Source organism: Zingiber officinale, chromosome 2B, assembly GCF_018446385.1.
Source record: "Zingiber officinale cultivar Zhangliang chromosome 2B, Zo_v1.1, whole genome shotgun sequence".
NCBI lineage: Eukaryota > Viridiplantae > Streptophyta > Magnoliopsida > Zingiberales > Zingiberaceae > Zingiber > Zingiber officinale.
This window is the reverse complement of record NC_055989.1, coordinates 136,467,756-136,488,060: the sequence shown is the minus strand read 5'-3', so window position 1 is coordinate 136,488,060 and position 20,305 is coordinate 136,467,756. Positions and strand designations below refer to the sequence as shown.

The 20,305-nt window shown below is 32.5% G+C and overlaps 1 protein-coding gene across 7 annotated transcripts in view; it reads left to right on the top strand.

The window, feature by feature from the left end:
• LOC122047399 (cyclin-T1-5-like) overlaps positions 1 to 14,652 on the top strand; it is a 16,350-nt gene extending 1,698 nt beyond the window's left edge. The window contains exons 3-7 of one of the 7 annotated variants that reach the window (XR_006130529.1): positions 12,309 to 12,443; positions 12,555 to 12,730; positions 13,373 to 13,524; positions 13,616 to 13,877; positions 14,134 to 14,276. Coding sequence is in view for 1 of the 7 variants with exons in the window: in XM_042608667.1 (XP_042464601.1) it covers positions 12,309 to 12,443; positions 12,555 to 12,730; positions 14,134 to 14,279; positions 14,381 to 14,412 (489 nt within the window). In the remaining 6 variants the exon portion in view is untranslated. The other 6 variants (XR_006130530.1, XR_006130531.1, XR_006130527.1 and 3 more) reach the window with 6 other exon arrangements.
• The last annotated feature ends 5,653 nt before the right edge of the window (positions 14,653 to 20,305 follow it).

Genomic DNA, 20,305 nt, shown 5'->3' with positions numbered 1-20,305 from the left:
GGTATTCATTGACTTAAAAAAAACGTATGATAGAGTTCCAAGAGAAATTATATGGCGAATTTTAGAAAAGAGAGGTGTTAGCGTAACATATATTGAACTAATTAAGGATATGTATGAGGATGTAACGACCAGAGTAAAGACTTCAGGAACTGAAGCATTTCCAATAAAGATAGGGTTACATCAAGGATCAGCTCTAAGTCCCTATCTTTTTACACTAATTATGGACGAACTCACTGCGCACATTCAAGACACAGTACCGTGGTGCATGTTGTTTGCAGATGATATTATTTTGGTAGATGAGACACGTGAAGGAATAAATCCTAAGCTAGAATCTTGGAGGGAAACACTAGAAGGGAAAGGTTTTAAGATTAGTAGATTAAAGACAGAATATATGGAATTTAAGTTTAGCAATATTAGAAGTAATGAAACAATTGTTAAGATAGGAGAGGACGAGTTGCCTGGAACCGAGCGATTTAAATATTTAGGATCATTTTTACAAAATGATGGAGGGATTGAGAGAGATGTCTTACATAGAATACAAGCAGGATGGGTGAAATGGAGGGGAGCGTCGAGTGTTTTATGTGACCGTAAAGTACCTCTTAAACTTAAAGGTAAGTTCTATAAAACCGCAGTTAGACCTGCTATGTTATATGGAGCTGAATGTTGGGCTATGACTCGAGCACACGAGCAGAAGATGAGAGTTGTAGAGATGAGGATGTTAAGGTGGATGTGTGGGCATACGAAGATGGACAAAATAAGAAATGAGAGCATTAGAGAGAAAGTCGGAGTTGCATCTATTGAGGAAAAACTCCGAGAGACACGTTTAAGATGGTACGGACATGTATTTAGACGACCAATAAATGCTCCAGTTAGGCGATGTGAAACTATAATAAACATGCATATCAAACGAGGAAGAGGAAGACCAAAAAAGACTTGGTTAGCAACAATAAAACAAGATAAAATTTATTTAAATATAGATGATGATATAATAGGAGATAGAGCTCAATGGCGTAAAAGGATTCATACAGCCGACTCCACCTAGTGGGAAAAGGCTTGGTTGTTGTTGTTGTTGTTGACATTGTGCGCATTATCAAAATAACCCTCAAATTCATGATGTCTAATTCCACTTGTATAGGATGGTGATTAATTAGATGATCTATCAGATGAATCATATCTAGGTTGATTGATACCATAGTATCCATGTCCACTTGATTGATATCCAATTGAACCATGGACAGTATCTTGAGACTCCTAATTATAACTTCTTGATCCATAATCATCTCTTACTGGAATTTGTTGGTTCCCTCTCAAAATCAAATATTTCATATGTTAGATCCAATCAAATGTTCTTTATCATCGACATCAGGAGATTCTGATAAACTTGCCAAAAGTGACGTTGTTTCTCCATCCCAAGCCGATACCCATGATTAGCATCTTGTGTTGCATAATAATTTTCATGACCTTGTGCCCATGTCATACCTGTGTCATGTTGATTATCTTGATGACTTTGATGAACATGATGCTCACCATGACTTTGTTGATGATTTTCATCATATGAATCATCTGATGTCACTTTCATCACTATCTGCACTCATCTCTTGATAAAAACTTCTTTTCTTTTCAATTGTGTTGACTTTTCTACATTAGTCTTCTTTCTTGAATGACTTTGCATACTTATAGTTGTGTTGTGTTCTTCAGCATTTGATGCTCGAAGTGCTTGATCTAACCATGCGAAATCATCATCTTCTAAAACTGGTGGTTCATTATCTGTTGTCCATTCATTTAAGATGTCATCATCATGAAAAACATGATTGAGGTCTATTGGGTTGTAAAAATCATCATCTTTTTTTTTTTTGCACATCATGTTTCGTACCCTAAGCCACATATTGTAGTGAACACAAACTAATTTGTGCAACTTTTTGATAGCAAAGCGATTACGAAACTTTGTGTGTATAAGAAACCAGGTTATCCAATTTTTTTCACATCCTGAAGACGAGCATGTTTGATTTAGAACTTTTATTGCAATTTTCCGAAGGTGTGGGACATCTTCACCAAAATCGCTCCGCCATTCAGTTGATACAAAAAAATCAATATCATATATATTTTTTAATTTTAATTATTTGTAAAATTTAAATTACAAACATGAGAGAATTTTTTTAATTGTCATTTTTGCTAGTGGAGACCTAAATTCACCTATTTGGTTTGTGAATAATTTAATCTGAAAATTATAAGAAAAAAACAAATAATTATTGTTTATTTTTGGGAAAAAATATAGGAACATAAAAAAAAAATTATGTCATTGATGGTTGAAGCTTGTGCGTTTAAGTTTGTCTCCAATATCTTAATTACAACTTTTAATTCTCGTTTAACTTCATCATTTAAACAAAAGTTCCAAAATATTGAAGTAACAGGTTTAGGAAATATGCTAAAATATCAATAAGATAATAAAAAATAAGAAATGAGGAATTTATAAATGATTTTGATGGCATACTTTGTACTCTACAATTTAACTAAATAAATTATATGGTTACCTGCAACATGTAGATGTAGGTGTAATTGATTGTACCATCGATTATCAATAATATCCCAATATGATTCCAATCTCTGGTATTATCTTTTATTTCTATTTTTGCTCTATCCATTGCTTCATAGATAATTGACATTGTTGATTTTTGATCTTGGTCAACTAATTTCAAAACTTTTACTAATGATTCAATTGCAGCACAAATATCATGAGTACTTTTCCAAAATCTTCCATCCATTACGACGCTTACAATTTTTTCAGCTTCTTTCCTTCTTTTGCTTATGTTATTATATGTTTTCCCATCACCAGAGGTGTACATTTTTTTTTAAAATCTGAAGAATGTTGAACAAGACTTTCAATTGAAATAAATTTTATCACAAATTGAGATATTCTAGGTCTCAATAATTCACGGTCATTTGTAAATGTTTTCATCAAATTCACAATTTTATTGCTATTATATATATGAAGATCGTTATTTGCTTAGCTTTTTCAACACACATTTTTTACTTTTGTCATCTTGCCAATATTTTCTAGCATGAGATTGATACAATGTGTTGCATAAGGAGACCAAAACAAATGTTGCCTTTCTATCATCAATTTGACACCAGCGGCCTTATTTGCATCTTTTCTGTATATGACCACATACACAATATTTTCCTCCCCAATTTCGTTAATAATTTTATTCAACAAAGATAAAATAAAATCAGTTGTCTTTGCTTTGTTGGTGCAATCAACGAAACTATGAAATACCATGTTGCGGTCATAATATATCATAAAATTTATGATTGGATGCTTGTTGTGTGTGCTCATCCATACTTTTGACTATTTTGATTTTAAAGTGCTCAAATATCCATTTATCTCATCCACCTTCTCTTGTAAATAAACACTACCAATTTGACCTCCTATGAGATCTTTTATTCCTATTCTAGCCTCGGCAATAATGTTTATCATGGATTGATAGTATAAATCACTATCTATTGCATTAATTGGAATACCATTATATATGCACCATTTTGATATAGCCTTATTAACATCTTTTACTTTTTCAACACCAAATTAGTGTTTGAGACTTATGTTTCATGGGAAACATAAAAGAGCTAATTCTTTTTGATGGTAATAGAGAACTCTCTCTTACACTAAAGCTTCGAGATATCCTTTTTTCAAATCGGGATCTAAGCTAGATGAAGAACTAGAAAATCCTACAATTATAAAATTTGGAGTAGTTAAGTACATTAAATTAATAAGATATATACACACAAATTTAAAATACTATTTATATATTTTACCTTGCAATAACACATCTCCTCTCCAATGACTTGTTTTACGGCTTTCTTTGATGACTTTTTGTAATTCTCGATTGTTTATATCTTTGATGTCATCTCCACCACTACTATCACTTTTTTGACACGTATGTTTTATGCAATTGAATCAAGGCTATTGCTTTTTTTCTTTGCATTGAACTTCTACTTGTCTTAGAGTCTTAAAGATGCTTTCTTAACATTGATGATATTTCCTTAGGAGCTTTGTGACATATTTCGACATTTTCAGTAATATGTGTAATATGTTGTTTTAATCTCGTAATTCCTCAAGTTATAACTTTTTTACAAAATTTGCATCGTATTATTTTATGATTATCACCCACCATTTGATGAAATTGTCGACCAATATCAGGGTTTGGTGTCATTCTAAATAAATAAATAATAATGAATAATTTTGACTTAATGATACTGATAAAAATCAAGACAATGAGAAGGAAGCATATAAAAACGAACAATTATAATTTAATATATTAAACTAAAAAATTATAAAACTTACCTATTTGCAAATATAATGGAAATGATAGAAGAAATCAATTAATCAAAAGATGCATATACTCAAATTTATTCTAGATGCTCAATTAATATGAAAAATTAGAAAACTTACCTTGTTTATGAATATGATGGAAATGATAGAAGAAGTCAATTAATCAAATGAAGGAGCTGATGATGATAGTCAAAAGATGCAAATACTCAAATTAATATTAGATGCTTAATTAATAGAACTGGAGAGTACTCATGCAGTCATGTATTATTGGCAATGGGTTGAAAAAAAGTGTGATGTGAATAACTTAGTATATTAAACTAAAAAATTAGAAAACTTACTTGTATGTAAATATGATGGAAATGATAAAAGAAATTAATTAATCAAATAAAGGAGCTAATGACTGTGAGTCAAAAGATGCATATGCTCAAATTTATGGTAGATGCTCAGTTAATAGACAATAACAACCAAGTCTTATCTCACTAGGTGAGGTCGGTTATATGGATCCTTTTATGCTGAGTTCTATCTCTTATTATATTATCTATACTTAAATAAATTTTATATTATTTTATTATTGCTAACTAAGTCTTATTTGGACTTTCTTTTCCTCGTTTGATATGCGTGTTTGTCATAGTTTCACATCGCCTAACTAAAACATTTATTGGTCGTCGAAGTACATGTACATGCCCGTACATTCTTAAACGTGTTTCTCGGAGTTTTCTCTCAATAGATGTAACTCCGACTTTCTCTCTAATGCTCTCATTTCTTATTCTGTCCATTCTCATATGTCCACACATCTACCTATATCTTCATCTATGCAACTCTCATCTTTTGCTCATGTATTTGAGTCATAGCCTAACATTCAACTCTATATAACATAGTAGGTCTAACTGCAGTTTTGTAGAATTTTTCTTTAAGTTTTAGAATTATTTTACGGTCATATAAAACACCCGACGCTCTCTTCCTTTTCAACCATCCCGCTTGTATTCTATGTAAACCATCTCTTTCAATCCCTCCATCATTTTGTAAAAATGATCTTAAATATTTAAAGCTCTTGGTTCCGAGCAACTCGTCATCTCTTATCTTAACAATTGTCTCATTATATCTAATATTGTTAAATTTAAATTTTATATATTCTATCTTTATTCTACTAAGCCTAAAACCTTTCCCTTCTAGTGTTTTCTATCAAAATTCTAGTTTAATATTTACTCCTTCATGTGTTTCATCTATCAACTCGTCATCTCTTATCTTAACAATTGTCTCATTATATCTAATATTGTTAAATTTAAATTTTATATATTCTATCTTTATTCTACTAAGCCTAAAACCTTTCCCTTCTAGTGTTTTCTATCAAAATTCTAGTTTAATATTTACTCCTTCATGTGTTTCATCTATCAAAATAATATTATCTGCAAACAATATGCATTACGGTATTATATCTTGAATGTGTGCAGTGAGTTCGTCCATAATTAGTGTAAAAAGATAGACACTTAGAGCTGATCCTTGATGTAACCCTATCTTTATTGGAAATGCTTCAGTTATTTCGCCTGAAGTCTTTACTTTAGTCGTTACTTTTTCATACATATCCTTAATTAGTTCAATATATATTATGTTAACATCTTTCTTTTCAAAAATTTTCTATATAATTTCTTTTGGGACTTTATCATAAGGTTTTTCTAAGTCAATGAAAACCATATATATATCTTGTTTTTTCTCCCGATATTTTTCAATTAATTGTCTAAGAAGATGTATAGCTTTTATTATCAACCTTCTAGGCATGAACCCAAATTGATTTTTGGTCATTGTGGTTTTCTTCTTTATTATTTTTTTCTATTATTTTCCTAAAGTTTCATGGTATGACTCATTAGTTTAATACCCTTATAGTTTGCACAATTTGTACGTCTCCCTTGTTGTTATATAAGGGAACTAAAGTACATATCCTCTATTAATCAGATATTTTTTTTTCATTTTTAATATCATGTTAAATAATTTTATAAGCTATTTAATACCTTGTTTCCCTGGCACTGCTATACCTTTATCGGAATATCATCTGGCCCAATTGTTTTTCCGTGGTGCATCCCATTTAAAGCTTGTTTTAAGTTTGAATTGTACGATAAAAATTTAAATTTCTATACTAATTTTAACCTACTTAAATTACCTAAATTAAGTTGGTTATCTAAACTTTCATTAAAAAGTTGATAAAAATATTTCTTCCGCCACTCTTTTATTTCTCCATCATTTACTAGTATCCTATTACATTCATTTTTAATACATTTTATTTAGATAAGATATCTTGTCTTCTTTTCTCTCACTTTAGCTATTTTATAAATGTCTCTTTCCTCTTCTTTTGTATCCAATTTTTGATATAATCATTCAAAAGTTTCATTCTTTGCTTCATTTACTACTCTTTTAGCTTCTCTCTTAGCTATTGTATATTTTTTTTAAACTTTCCTTGTTCTTACAAATATATAATTGCTTATAAGCTATTCGTTTTTTTTTCATTTTCTCTTGTACTTTCTCATTCCACCACCAAGATTTTTTACTTAGTGGTGCATGTTTCTTTCTCATTACATTCTTAGTTACTATTTTCAACTTTGATATTATCTTATCCCATGTTATATTAGAATTACTATATATTTCATCTAATGTTTGTACTCTTTCTTTCTCATTAAATATATTTTGATTCCCATCCTTTAACTTCCACCACTTAATTTTAGGAGTCACATATATATATTTTTCTATTGATATTATGTTTGCATGTATTGAACATTATTGACTTATGTTAGGTAGTTAAGTTTTTTACAGGATGATTTTGCAATCTTTACAAATCTTTTTACCCTTCTTCCTAACCATAAGAAAGTTAATTTACGATTTATTATTCCCACTTTTGAACGTAACTAAGTGTTCTTTTATTTTCTTAAAAAATGTATTAACTAATATAAGGTCATATGTTATCGTAAAATCTAATATAGTTTTTCTTTCTTCATTTCTCGTTCCAAACTCATAACCCCATGTACCTTTTCATATTTTTCATTTTTCACTCCGACATGCTCATTTAAATCAACTCCTATTAAAATTATTTCATTTGGTGGAATATTTTATAATATTTCATCTAAGTCGTTCCAAAATTTTGATTTGATAGGTTTATCTAATCTTACTTGCTGTGTATATACGCTAATTATATTCATAGTTTTTTTTCACAACTATTATCTTAAGGGCTATAATTCTATCCCCTTTATAACTATTTTTACAACTTCATTTTTTAACGAACTATCTATAATAATACTCACTTCATTTCTTGCTTTACTCTTTCCTATGTATCATAACTTAAACTCGAGTTCTCTATCAGTTTTACTTTCTCGTCAACCTATTTTGTCTCTTGTACACACAAAATACTAATCTTTCTCCTAATCATTGTATCTACTACCTCTATTGATTTACCAGTGAAGGTTCCTATGTTCCATGTTCTAAATATTAAATTATTAGTTTTCTTATCATATTTGTTCTTATCCAACCTATAGTATGAGAACTCTTGCCTATTAAACACTACGCTCAAGTTCTTATGGAGATTTAGCGGTACTTGCCGATACATTATAGTTGCAACATTACAATCGAACCTTACAACGCGTTACTCTCAGGGAACAACTTAGTTTTAGCACAATAGTTTAATGGATCAATTCATTGAATTTTTGTCATAATTTTAACACTGACCGACAACCTAACGCAACTCTCCTTTATTCGGACTTGGGACTGACCATGACTGGTTTATCACGAGCGGTGTTTGTTAAGTTAATAGAACTTGATAAAGAATTAGAAAACTTACCTTATTTACGAATATGATAGAAATGATAAAAGAAATAAATTAATCAAATGAAAGGAGCTGATGACATTAGCTAAAAGATGTAAAATTACAAATACTCGAATCAAATTAATAGTAGATGCTCAATTAATATAACTGAAGGGTACTTGTGCAGTCATGGATTACGGGAAAAAGGTTAAAAAAACATGATGTGATAGTGATGTGATGTTTTTTTTTTCAATATAGACAAAACATTAAAAGATTGAATGAAGAACAAAGTTTGTAGAAAATGGAATCCAAAGCTTCTTATCAATTAATCCAGACTTCCATTGAATGAAAAGCAAAGTCAGATAGTAAAAAATGAAATCCAATGATTCTTAATTAATTAATCAAGCCGTCTGTTGAATGAAAAGCAAAGTCACATCGTAAAAAATTGGAATCCAAAAGTTCTTAATCAATCAATCAAGATGTTTGTTCCGGCCATTCTGTTCCGGCCGTTATAACATCGAAGAACAGCATCCCAAAGCAAACCATGTTATTTGCTGGAACTTTAGAACGGCGTGGGGTATTCCCGTGCAAGAACCCCCGTTCCGGCTGTTCCACGTCCGTTCCGATGAACCATGGTCTTTATAGTGGTTAGCATAATTGGAAGTACAGAGGGAAACAATTCTGCGCCTCTTACCTTAAGTTGAATAGCTACATTTTTAATGTCTAAAGATTGTGAACATTTAATTGAACAATAACTTTATTCAACCTGATTAAAAAAAGTAAAATTTCTAGAACAGTTTTGTTTAGCTGATAAAAGAAGATTTGAAGACGAGTTAGATACTTAGATTTGTATACTGGGAGATTTTTAAATAAGTTTCAACTTGCTTGTTCCTTTTAATTTGGAACTGATTTCGTTGGACTGCAAGTCACAGGTAATTAGTGTCCTTTCAGCTTGGTCCATTAGGCAAAAAGTGACATAATTACTAATTTGCTTGCTTGTATAGAGTAGCTGAGAACCTTCTCATCCTCAGATTTGAGATCTTTCAAGACTCAGGAGAGTATAAATGTAGCAGTTTGGTTTCAACCCCTAATCCATCAAGATATCTATCTTCCATGCCAATCTGTATGATGTCAGAATCTACAGCCAAGAAGAATGAATTCAAGCTGAGAGCACCGTTGTATCTTTGATAAAGCTGAGAAAATTCAATATCTCATCAACTGCAATGCTGTGTTTGTATTTGAGTATTCAGCTAGATAAAGGTGACGAAAAACAATGGTTTTTCTGGCTATACTCACCGCACTGTCCAATATCACAACTGTGCCACTCTAATTGCTCCAATATAATATCTTATCTGTCACAAAAGACTTGATGACACAAGCAAAGGTTTTCGTATGAAGGATTTATTTTCCTTTAGTGGAATACGGTGACACATCATCAACTATTTATAACTATGATTGCTGCCACTTATGATGACAAATAGTACGTGTTTTTCAATACACTTGGTCCCTTTGAGGAAGCATCATTTGGCTCTATTGCCATGTAAAAAGGGCTTGGTGGAAGAATCTTCAAGGCAAATTGGTGCTCTACATGATCCTATTACACTAAACTGCTTATTGCTTATATGGTTTCCAATGCCAAGTTGTGCTGGTTGGCAGGGGAAGAATTTATGATTGGCACTGAGATGACTTCGAGACATGGTGACACCTAAGAAAGGAGGACTCTGCGAGAGAAAGGAGGGAGATGAAGAAAGAAGAATAGTACGATGGAAATCAAAGAGGGAGAGGGTGAGAAGAAAGAGAGGAGTACTTGGAGGCATGTGGGTGTCTGCGATTGGCCGCAAAAGGTGGTAGCTTGCACAACAATAGCCAGGCACAACAGTAGACAAGCGCGGTGAGGTGGGTGGGGGTGGGTGGGTACAGAAATGAAGGTGCATATATGAATTGGGAAATAGGAAAAGGAAAAGAAGAAAAAAAGAAAATAATTTCTAACCTTTTAAAAATACCATTATCTAATTAAATATATTGAATCATATTATTATATATACAAACTTGGATGATTTGGTTTGGAACTATCAAAATAAATGCATAGTGTGAACCACTTGACTTTAATCACCATGATTACTCAATAGACTTCAAATCTTAAATTAATTTCCACTCAACCTTCAAAACTTGAAATATTAGTTTATTCAATTAAATAAGCCATTAAAATAAATTTAAAATAATTTAAAATGGAAAATATTTAAATAGATAACATTTAGCATCTAAGATTAGTAAGGATTTTTATGTGTATTCTAATTTTTATGACATTGAAAGCTAACAATAAAAAGTTAGGATTTGGTAGATGATTAAACAAAAATTTATTTAATTAGATTTAAAAGTAATTTATTATTTTCTTTCACTATTTTAAATTTTTTTTTATTGGAGATACAAGATGTGTAGGATTAATTTTTTTTTTTAAGAAAACTTTATTCAATTCATATTAAAGTATAAAAAAATTTCAAAGTTAGTTTGATTTTTAAATAAAATTTGAACCTAACATTTTCAAATTTAATTGAGTGGAGTTCAATCAAATTTTTTATTTGTAAAACTTTTATATTTACAGAATTAAAAAAAATTAATTATAAAATATAAAATCTAATTTAAGTCTAAAATTTAATTTGATTTTCATCTACTCTAATAATTATATGTACAAAAAAATAAAATCAAATTAAAATTAAAGTATAAATGCAATGGTGCACGTAGTTTCGACCAATATGGGTCCCGAGTAAGGGTCTATTATATACAGCCTTATCTTACTTTTGCAAGAGGCAGTTTTCTAGACTCGAACTAGTGACTCCTAGGTTACACGGTTGCAACTTTATTGATCCGCTAAGGCCCCCTTTCTAAAATCAAAGTATATGATTTTTAATTATTTTAGTTATTTTTTTCAAACAAAATATATGATATTTAATGCCTACATATTTTTATATAAATGTTAATAAATAAATTTCAAACACAATTATGACAAAAATATACATTCATTTAAACAAAATTACATCATTACCCATGAAAGCATCTCGGTCTTTAAATTGTTAATTGCTCAAACATGACTAAATATAAAAACAAAATATCTAGTATATAAAAGTTGAGGTCTCATCTTTTCGATACACATTCCAATGTTTTACTTGCAAAAGTTGAATAAATTATAAGTGTAAATTATTATAACATGAGAAAAATTGATTGCTATTAGCAAGCTAATTAATTTTTTAAGTAACCAATTGATTATAAAAGTTGATTGTTATTATTAATAATTCAATTAATACGTACTAAAAACTTACTAGCACGGTACAATATGGTACTAAAAGTATATCATTTTGGTTAGGGATCGAAGCTCCGGCATGATTCAAACTTTTAATCCTTGACTACTTAACCCTAACACTTTCATGAATGGTAATGATACCATAACAATATCAAGAGAATATTTGATTTTGGTTATGCACGATTCCAAGAAAATATTTAGAGATTTGCCAACAAATTTAGGGTTCAGTGAATTAAAATATGGTTTGAATCAATGCCACATGCTTACTTTGAATCAATGAAATATGCTTTCTCCTTTGGGATCATGAATGATCTATCCGCATTTAAGTGGGTTTTGTGGGCATATCCATTTAAATGGGATTTGAGGACGTGGACCAAGTCCTAGAGGCCACAGCATTTTAAATGTTTCTTCTTCCATTTCCCCTTCTTCCACAATTCCAATTTCTCCATTCACAAAATTTCAAGCATACTTGTGCTCCTATGCTTCCCTTAAGCTTTTCATGGTGCTTTTCAACATTAGTCACCCTGCATTCAAGTACATGAAGGACAAACAGCATAGACGATGTGGAAACAACTAAGATTTTGAGGAAGACATTGACCATCTCTAAATCCTCTAAGCTCTGGTATTTCTTGTAACTCTTTTATGTGTTACTTTACTAACCAGATTTAATGTTTTCATGGTTTCTCTTCCACCTCTCCTTCACCTTTTTGTTTTATTTTTCATATCTTTTCTCTCTTTATTATTCTATAGACAAAAGAAAAAAAAATTATGTCTAATCTTTTTTATATTGTTGTAAAAAAATTGGTTTTGTTTTCTTGTTTGGGTTGTATGCCTTATTTCTATTTCTTTTAAAAATTAGCTTATTAGCTTATAATATTCTTTATATGTTTTTTGCTTAGTTGATTGCCACAGCAGCTTTGTTCCTGGCAACTAAGTCTGAGGATACACCATGCTTATTGAATTCAGTGCTCAGGTCATCGTGTGAAGTTTCAGAACTTCTCAGAATTCCTTATTATCCATATCTACATCATAAGGTAATTGTTTTGACCTATCTTTTGCTGCTTTGAAATTATTCTCGACCTTTATTTAGTTTCTTTCTCATTTTTTATTCTAACGCATGTGAAACTTGGTAATCTACCATGTAGGATTGGTTTGAACATTATCGTGAACAAATTATTGAGACTGAGCAAAAGATACTGACTACTCTGGATTTTGAACTCGAAGTGGAGCATCCTTATGCTCCTCTGGCTTCTGTTCTTGGGAAACTTGGACTCTCACAATCTGTGCTTCATAATGTGGCTTGGAGTTTAGTTAGCAAAAGGTATGCCTATTAGGAACTCAGTATTCTTTTTTGTTCTCAGCGTGACCATTATTGTCTTTATTTTATTATAAAATGTCTTGCATCTAAGCATTATTATTTATTAGTCTATATTTTAGGTTTTCTTATATTGACAATTCTTGCACCCACATGCACGTTCAATGTATAAAATGTTTTGCATCTAAGCATTATTATTTATTAGTCTGTTTTGTAGGTTTTCTTATATTGACAATTCTTGCACCCACATGCACATTCAATGTGTATTTTTGCTATCAACTGAAACCAAAATTGTCTTATTGTTTTTCTTTTCTTCAGTAATGTTAATAAATGAACTTCATATTTACAGATTTAATAAAGCATAGAGCATACTACTCCATAAAGTTAATGTTCTAGCTTCCCGCCTTAATGATAATGAAATGTTTTTTTGATTTTGTTTTCTTGTTTGCATGAACATTAACAGAGTAGGTTGTTTGCAATGTCTTGACATCTGAAAATGTTGCTTCTTCTAGTAAAGGTACATTTTTATACAGGTGAAATAATTCCTATCCTAGTTCTGAGATGTCTAATTTTCTAGTTCAAGGAAAACACGGCCATCTCCAGGTGTGTTCAGGATTGAGGTTGATTGCTAACTAAAGTTTTCTATAGATATCTGGGTTGGCTTTCAACAACTGCATGGTGATCTGCAGTTAATTTTCAAAGTGATATCTTGCCTGCAAACATTAGTCTGGCCCTTCTTACAGATACATAAGGACTGTCGGTTAAGTTAATTTATGGACTTACTGTTTTATCTAAAAGAGGTAACCATTCCTTCAGTGTATTCATGTTTCTTGGACATGTATTGACTATCCAAAAGGAGCATACGCATCTATATATTTTTGCATAATGCAGGAAACCTGATTAGCTCATCTTTGATATACACTGTAAGCAGAAGCTACAAGCATCAAGGAGAGAATTGTTCTCTTCTTTGTTTCCCAAATTTATACTATCCTGATTGAATAATGGATTATGGGAGGGAGGGGGATACTGGAGTATTCCTGGTTACGGGAATTGGTGCATGATTCAAAAAGACATGCTATAGTTTAGCACTAGTACAGAATTTCAACTGAAGATTCTCAGACCATGTATCAGATGGACTGCTGCTTTGATTTTGGTAAGGAGTCTTTGTATATAGGATCGTATGCTGTGCTTTTTCATCCTGTTTTTCTTGTATCTTTCTATTTGCCATCTCATCTTATCTGTTTATTTGAATTCACTGAGCAAGTCCCGTAGCATTGCCAATTATACTGCTGGGGAAAACATGTTGGATGTTAGCTATGTTAGTTTCATTCGATGGTACTTGGATTATAGCAGTGACTTAACTATCCAATGCACTACTTACATCTTTGTTTTCTTTTTTGGAGCTGCAGTTATCGAAGTTCACTTTGCCTTCAGTTTAAGCCTCGCCATATTGCTGCTGGAGCTGCATTTCTTGCTGCCAGGACCCTAAACTTCGACGTAATTTTACAACCAAGTATTCTGTACGAGTTTCAAACTACACCATTTATCCTCCAAGGTAGCTTGCTTAACTCTTTTATCATACGATTGCTTTGATGTTTTATACCTTTATGGGTTGGTGAGTAATCTTATGTTTCATTCCTTTTGTTGGAGCTGCAGATGTTGCCCAACAGTTGATGGAGCTTTCTTGAATGGAGGCAAGACGTCTTATTCTGCTTTATAGAGGCTGTATCAGGAAAAGCTTTTGCCTTCACTTCTAGGCTGTCTAATTGTCTATCAAGGTTGCTCGCGTACTTTCCCCTTGGGAGGAGGCGCTATTAGTTGCTAAGTTGAATTCTAACTTCACTTTCTTGTGTTAATATCCCTTTGCTAAATTGTAATCAGAATTCTTGTAATCAGAATTCTATATGTATTTGGTTAAGATTTTTTTAGATTGTCTTTTAAAATAAAATTTAAAATACAAAAAGTTAGATAAACAAATATTTAGAATTGATTTTTTTAACACCTAATATTTATTAAAAGTGTCATTAGATATTTATTTTTTTAATTTTAATAATTAGTAAAAATTGTTTTATTGATAAAATTAGCAAATAGAGTATGTTTTGAATTTTTAAACTGACATTCTATAAATACCAACATCTGAATTTATATCGTAACTTTGTCAACGATTACTATTTTAAAAGTTTGGGATGCGTGATAATTTGTAGGCGTATCAACAAAACTTTCCAGAAGATAAAAGCAGTTTGGTACGAAGACTTGTTAATTATTTGATTGGGTTTGTAATTATTTTACTTGTATTGATATTTAAATTATATATATATATATATATATGTATCTCTTAAAAAAAACTTTTTCTTCACATACGTTTATCCATCTGACAAGTGATAACACATTTAAAATTAAAAAAAAATAGTTTATGTTTTATAGGGGTTTAAAAATATTGATTTTTTTTTTCTTTTGAAAAAAAGTTAAAATTTCACAGCGTGGTAAATACAAGTTGGAATTAAGATTGGAAAATTATGATTACATTTAACAGTCTCAAGAATATACTGCTTTTAATTTGAATCAAATTTTGATAAGTTTTAAGTTATTAGTAAGTTTTGATTAAAATTTACTTATAGTAATTTGGATCAAATTTTCAAATCAAGGTAAGAGTTTTTTTAATTTCATCATGTTTTCTAAATTTAGTTTTTACTAGATAGACTGTTATGATTTGAGTATATAATATTCACTCAATAACAATATTAATGTGATATTAGAACTCTTCTGATTTTGACCATATCTAAAAATTTAAAACCTGGGCACTTTATTATCATAAATGAGTTTTAGTTAAAATTCACTAATAACTTTAGCTACATCCAAATTATTCTAAATAAGGATCAATGAACACTTAGTAGTCTTTCAAGTTCCATCCTCTCCAAATTTGGTTTCACACCCTATATATAAGTTATTGTGATTTTTAAAATTTATATAATTTTAAATAAATTTGTCACAAACTTATTACAAGACTTAGACACATCATATTCATTTATCAATAACACCAAGTCTTGAGATTCTCTTAGCTTTGACAGTGCCTAAAATTTTTAAAAAAATCTGGATATTATCAATCATCGATGAATTTTGATCAAAATTCATTAATGACTTTAGCCACATTTATATAATTTTTAATAAATTTGGCACAAGCTTACTATAAATTTGGCACAAATATAGGTTAGGTATCTACAATCATTCAGATGAAACTGTAATCTAAAATCCCCTTGTCCCCATCATACTTTCTCTAAAATCAAACCCCACTCTTCTCTTTTTAACTCTTAGAACTCTCCTTTCCTTTATTTTTCTTTCCTTTTCGACAACTCACAACCCTAATGTTTAGTCTAGATAGTAGATTGGCTTAGTAGACTACTATTTGAATATCAGTTCTTATGGGATCAATATCCTTTTTTACTTGACAATAACAGCGCACTTGCTGTTTACACTGATCAAGTTTTGACGTCGTTATCGAGGGCCAGTTTAGTTGATCTTAGTTGAACTATAAATTGATTGGATTAGACTTCTTAGTTTAAAATGGAGCTTTTGTAGAGGCTATAAGTTAATATTGTTCCCATTTTCTTTGCGACATAAAGCCAAGACTTAGACTTCATTTACTTCCATCTGAGAGCATTGTGACATGGGACCAGTGTGAGTTACAATTCTTGAACAAGTTTGTTCCTCCCAACAAAACCGCCCACATGCGACACCTTATTACCAACTTCGTGTAAAAGGATGGAGAATCGCTTTTTGGAGCATGGGAAAGATACAAGAGCTTGCTTCAACAATGCCCATTCCATAGACTTGAAAGGTGGTTAGTCATTCACACGTTTTACAATGGAATCTCATATGCTACAAAAGACTAGACTCTGCAACCGGTGGAGCACTTATGAACAAGACTCTAGATGAGGCTGGGGATATAATTGAGAGCATGATATTTAATCATCACCAATGGATTACTGAGTGAAGTGTTCCAATTCAAGATCCCGGGAAATACTCTGTAAACTCTATTGATTTGTTAGCTGCAAAGATGGATGCGATAAGCAATCATTTGGATTTGCTGAACATAAATACTGTTAATGTTGCTAGTGTTTCTTGTGAAATATGCAGGATGACTGCACATATGGGAAGGAATTTCTCTGCATTAGCAACCATTTAGAGTGGCCCAATTGAACAAATGAATGTTATTAACAATTTTAACTCGCGATCAAGCAACCCATATTCCAACACTTATACTTCTGGATGGCAGAATCATCCTAACTTCTCATACCGAAGTAATCAAGATCAATTTCAGAATCAGGGGAAGTATGTGAAGAATTCCGGACCACAACAACCTCCACATAAATCAAAATTGGAGCAAATGATGGAGCAATTTATAGCATACCAGAACGAGTTTACTAAGGAGCTCCGACAGCAATATTCATTGCACGATGTGATGTTAAAGGAATTGAAGTATTTGGTTGAGTCCCTTACAAATCACACCAAGATGCCGGAAATTCAGATAGCCCAAGTGACAAATTGAATTAAAAGCTCCATAGTAGTTGACTGACGTCTAAAGGAGCATAATGAGTTCAAGAATTGACTTGGACAGTCAATTTAGATATAGAGCAGTCAACAAATGGTTCAGATTAGTCAACTATTGCTACATTTACATTTGAAATGGAGTCAAAGATGGAAAGATCAACGACACGATGCAGATAGAATTTGAATATCAAATAACTAGTGGGTGATAAAGAGTTGATTTATGGTTGCCAAATCAACCAACAAAGCAGAAGGCTATATAAAGGACTCGAGAGGCTACTAGAAGAATAAGTCTTGATCAAAAACAATCTCGTCCAAGCTCTAGTCTTTTAGCTTTCATTGATATTCTTTTATTATATTTACTTGACTAATTGTAAAAGATTTTTCTATCTTCGATGATTTATCAAAAAAGGAGAAAAGTAGTAGAGCATGGGTGCATAGGCCTTAGATTTAGCAACCTTTAGGAGTTATGAACTAAATAAATCAATAGTGTTCCACTGGTGTGCTTGTTTCAATCTTTGTATGGTCATTATTCTAAAAGTTAGTAGTCGTCTGTGATTTACCTCCTCCGTGTTGGCCCTGGGATAGATTGTCGGAGGCGCTGGGGGCGAGCGTATTCGCCTTTTTATCACCATAACTTATTTTATTATCTCTAGAAAACTAACAATGTAGGCAAAGAGTGGTATTCACCCCACTCTACTATATAGACATCCAACGATCTAACACTTTCTAAATGAATTCACTAACCACATGGAGAAAGAGTTTAAGATGTGTCTTATAGAAGAACTTACTTTATTCCTTGGGCTTTAGATTAAATTAACTAAAGAATTAATATACATACATCAAACTAAGTACGTTATGGAAATAATTAAGAAGTTTTGAATGAAAAATGCAAAGGAAATAGTTACCCCAATGTATACAAATACTAAATTAGACAATGTTCCTAAGGAAATGAAGATTGATCCTAAACTATATAGGAGTGTCATAGGAAGAATGTGTATGACTGAATCAACGCTAGAGGGAATATCATATCTTCTTTTTTGTATTGTTCTTATCTACAAAGTTAGTTAAGCAATGGAAATATATGTTGAATCCCGTGGTTGTTTTGATGTGATCAACCAAGTTGATTAGGTCCTGCTTTGTGTTTGATCCCTGTGTCTGAGTGTGCAGGAGCTTAGGAGCGTAGGAAGTCGAGCGGAAGACGCAGCTAGCGAGAAGGACGGCACGGGAAGGGAGTCGACGAGCTCGGTACGTCCGAAGGACAAGAGAGCTGCGGAAGAGTACACCGGTAGACAAGAAGAACGTGCACGGCGTTCGAGAGACGTTAAGCCGGGGAGGAAGACTGCTTGAGGAAAAGGCCGGGAATTGGGTTCGGGTGAGCCCTATTCCGGTTAGCCGCAATCACCCAAGTTATCGGAGCATCGGAAGCTGAACCAAAGTCAAAAGGAGCTAAAGAGCAAGCTGTAGGTGCCTTAAAGCAAGTGCTGGAGGCGCCTGCACAATCCTCCACATTGGAGGCGCCTTCAACACTGTTGGAGGCGCCTCCAACCTGGTCAAACTGACCGTTCGAGCATATGATAGAATTCTATCCACTCACCGAGCTGGAGGCGCCTTGAATCTTATTGGAGGCGTCTTGGACCCTCGGGATAGATTTTCCAAGAGCTATATAAAAGCCCCTGGAGCTAGGAAATAAGAAACAACTCAAGCAATCAACTGTGTAATCTTTCCTAGCAATAGTTCTAAGCTTCCAAAGTGTAAAAGACTTCTCCGCCTTCAGAGAAGGAGATTCTTTAGTGCGCTTTTTCTTACTGCCTTTGATTAACAACTTTCTTGGTTGTAACCAAGTAAATAGCTAAGTCCCTTTTCGTTTCTGTTAAATTATCTGTTATTATTTTACTATTGCATTTTTGAGTTGAAAGAACGAGGAAGGTATACTTTATTTTTTCAGGCAATTCACCCCCCTCTTGCCGGCCTCCGCTGCACCAACAATATATAACAAATAATGGAGAAAGACAATAACAATACCAACTTTTTACTTGGTTCACAACCCCCCATAGTTGTTAAGTCGAAGGCTATAACTCAGCGTGAGCCGTATTATTTTTTCCTTTCCGGACACCTTTTGATAGTGGAGAAACCTCTTACAAGCTTATAATCTACAAGCACACAAACACAAGAATAATGAAGATAAGAAAAGATCATAAAAACAAGTTTGAAGTCGTAAATCTCTTCTGGACATCCTGAGTGCAACTGCACTCTTCCCATAACCTCCTAGATCATACGAGAAGAATGACATTTCGAGAGCACTAAAGGCGAGTATGAGAATTGATTTGATTGTAATTAAGCGAAGAAACCTCGAGCCAGCTCCGGTCCTTCTATAGAAGAGGTCCGGGGTGGAAAAAAAAAGGTCCAAAATAAATTTGGACCTCAACTACTAAAGGTCCCAATTACATGTTTAAAAAGATAAAAGTAAAAGACAATATCAAAAGATTCTAAAATATGAATTTGGACCAAACTATTCAAAGCTCCAATTACATGCCTATAATACATAATACTAAAAAAAAAAAAAATTTGAACCCTCTCAAATCATGGGCCCAGGGCCATCGTCCAGTATCGCCTAGTGTCGCCCTCCTCCAGGGCCGACCCTGCCTCGAGCCTCTGCCTCCCTTTTATAGAGATTAGTTGAGACTTTTCCAATCGCCCAGAAGCTCATATGATGGCCTGGACGTTCGGTGAGTCGGCTGCTGGTATAATCCTCTTCGACTCTGGAACAGGCTAAGTTTGACATAAGACTCAACTCGATGTGGAATAAGATAGCGTCTGTGATTATGTGACTAATATTCTTCTCGCTCCCTATACTGAGCGGCGCAGTCAAGAATTGAACATCCTACCCGGTTATAAAGTAGAAGACACCTAGCTCGGACATTTTCACATGAAAGAAGCAATGGGATAGCTCAACGGTTGGGTGGAGCTTGGACAGGCGAGGGAAAAAAAAAGCTGGCCAAAAACCACTAAAGGTTGACAGTCAATTGGTTCCAT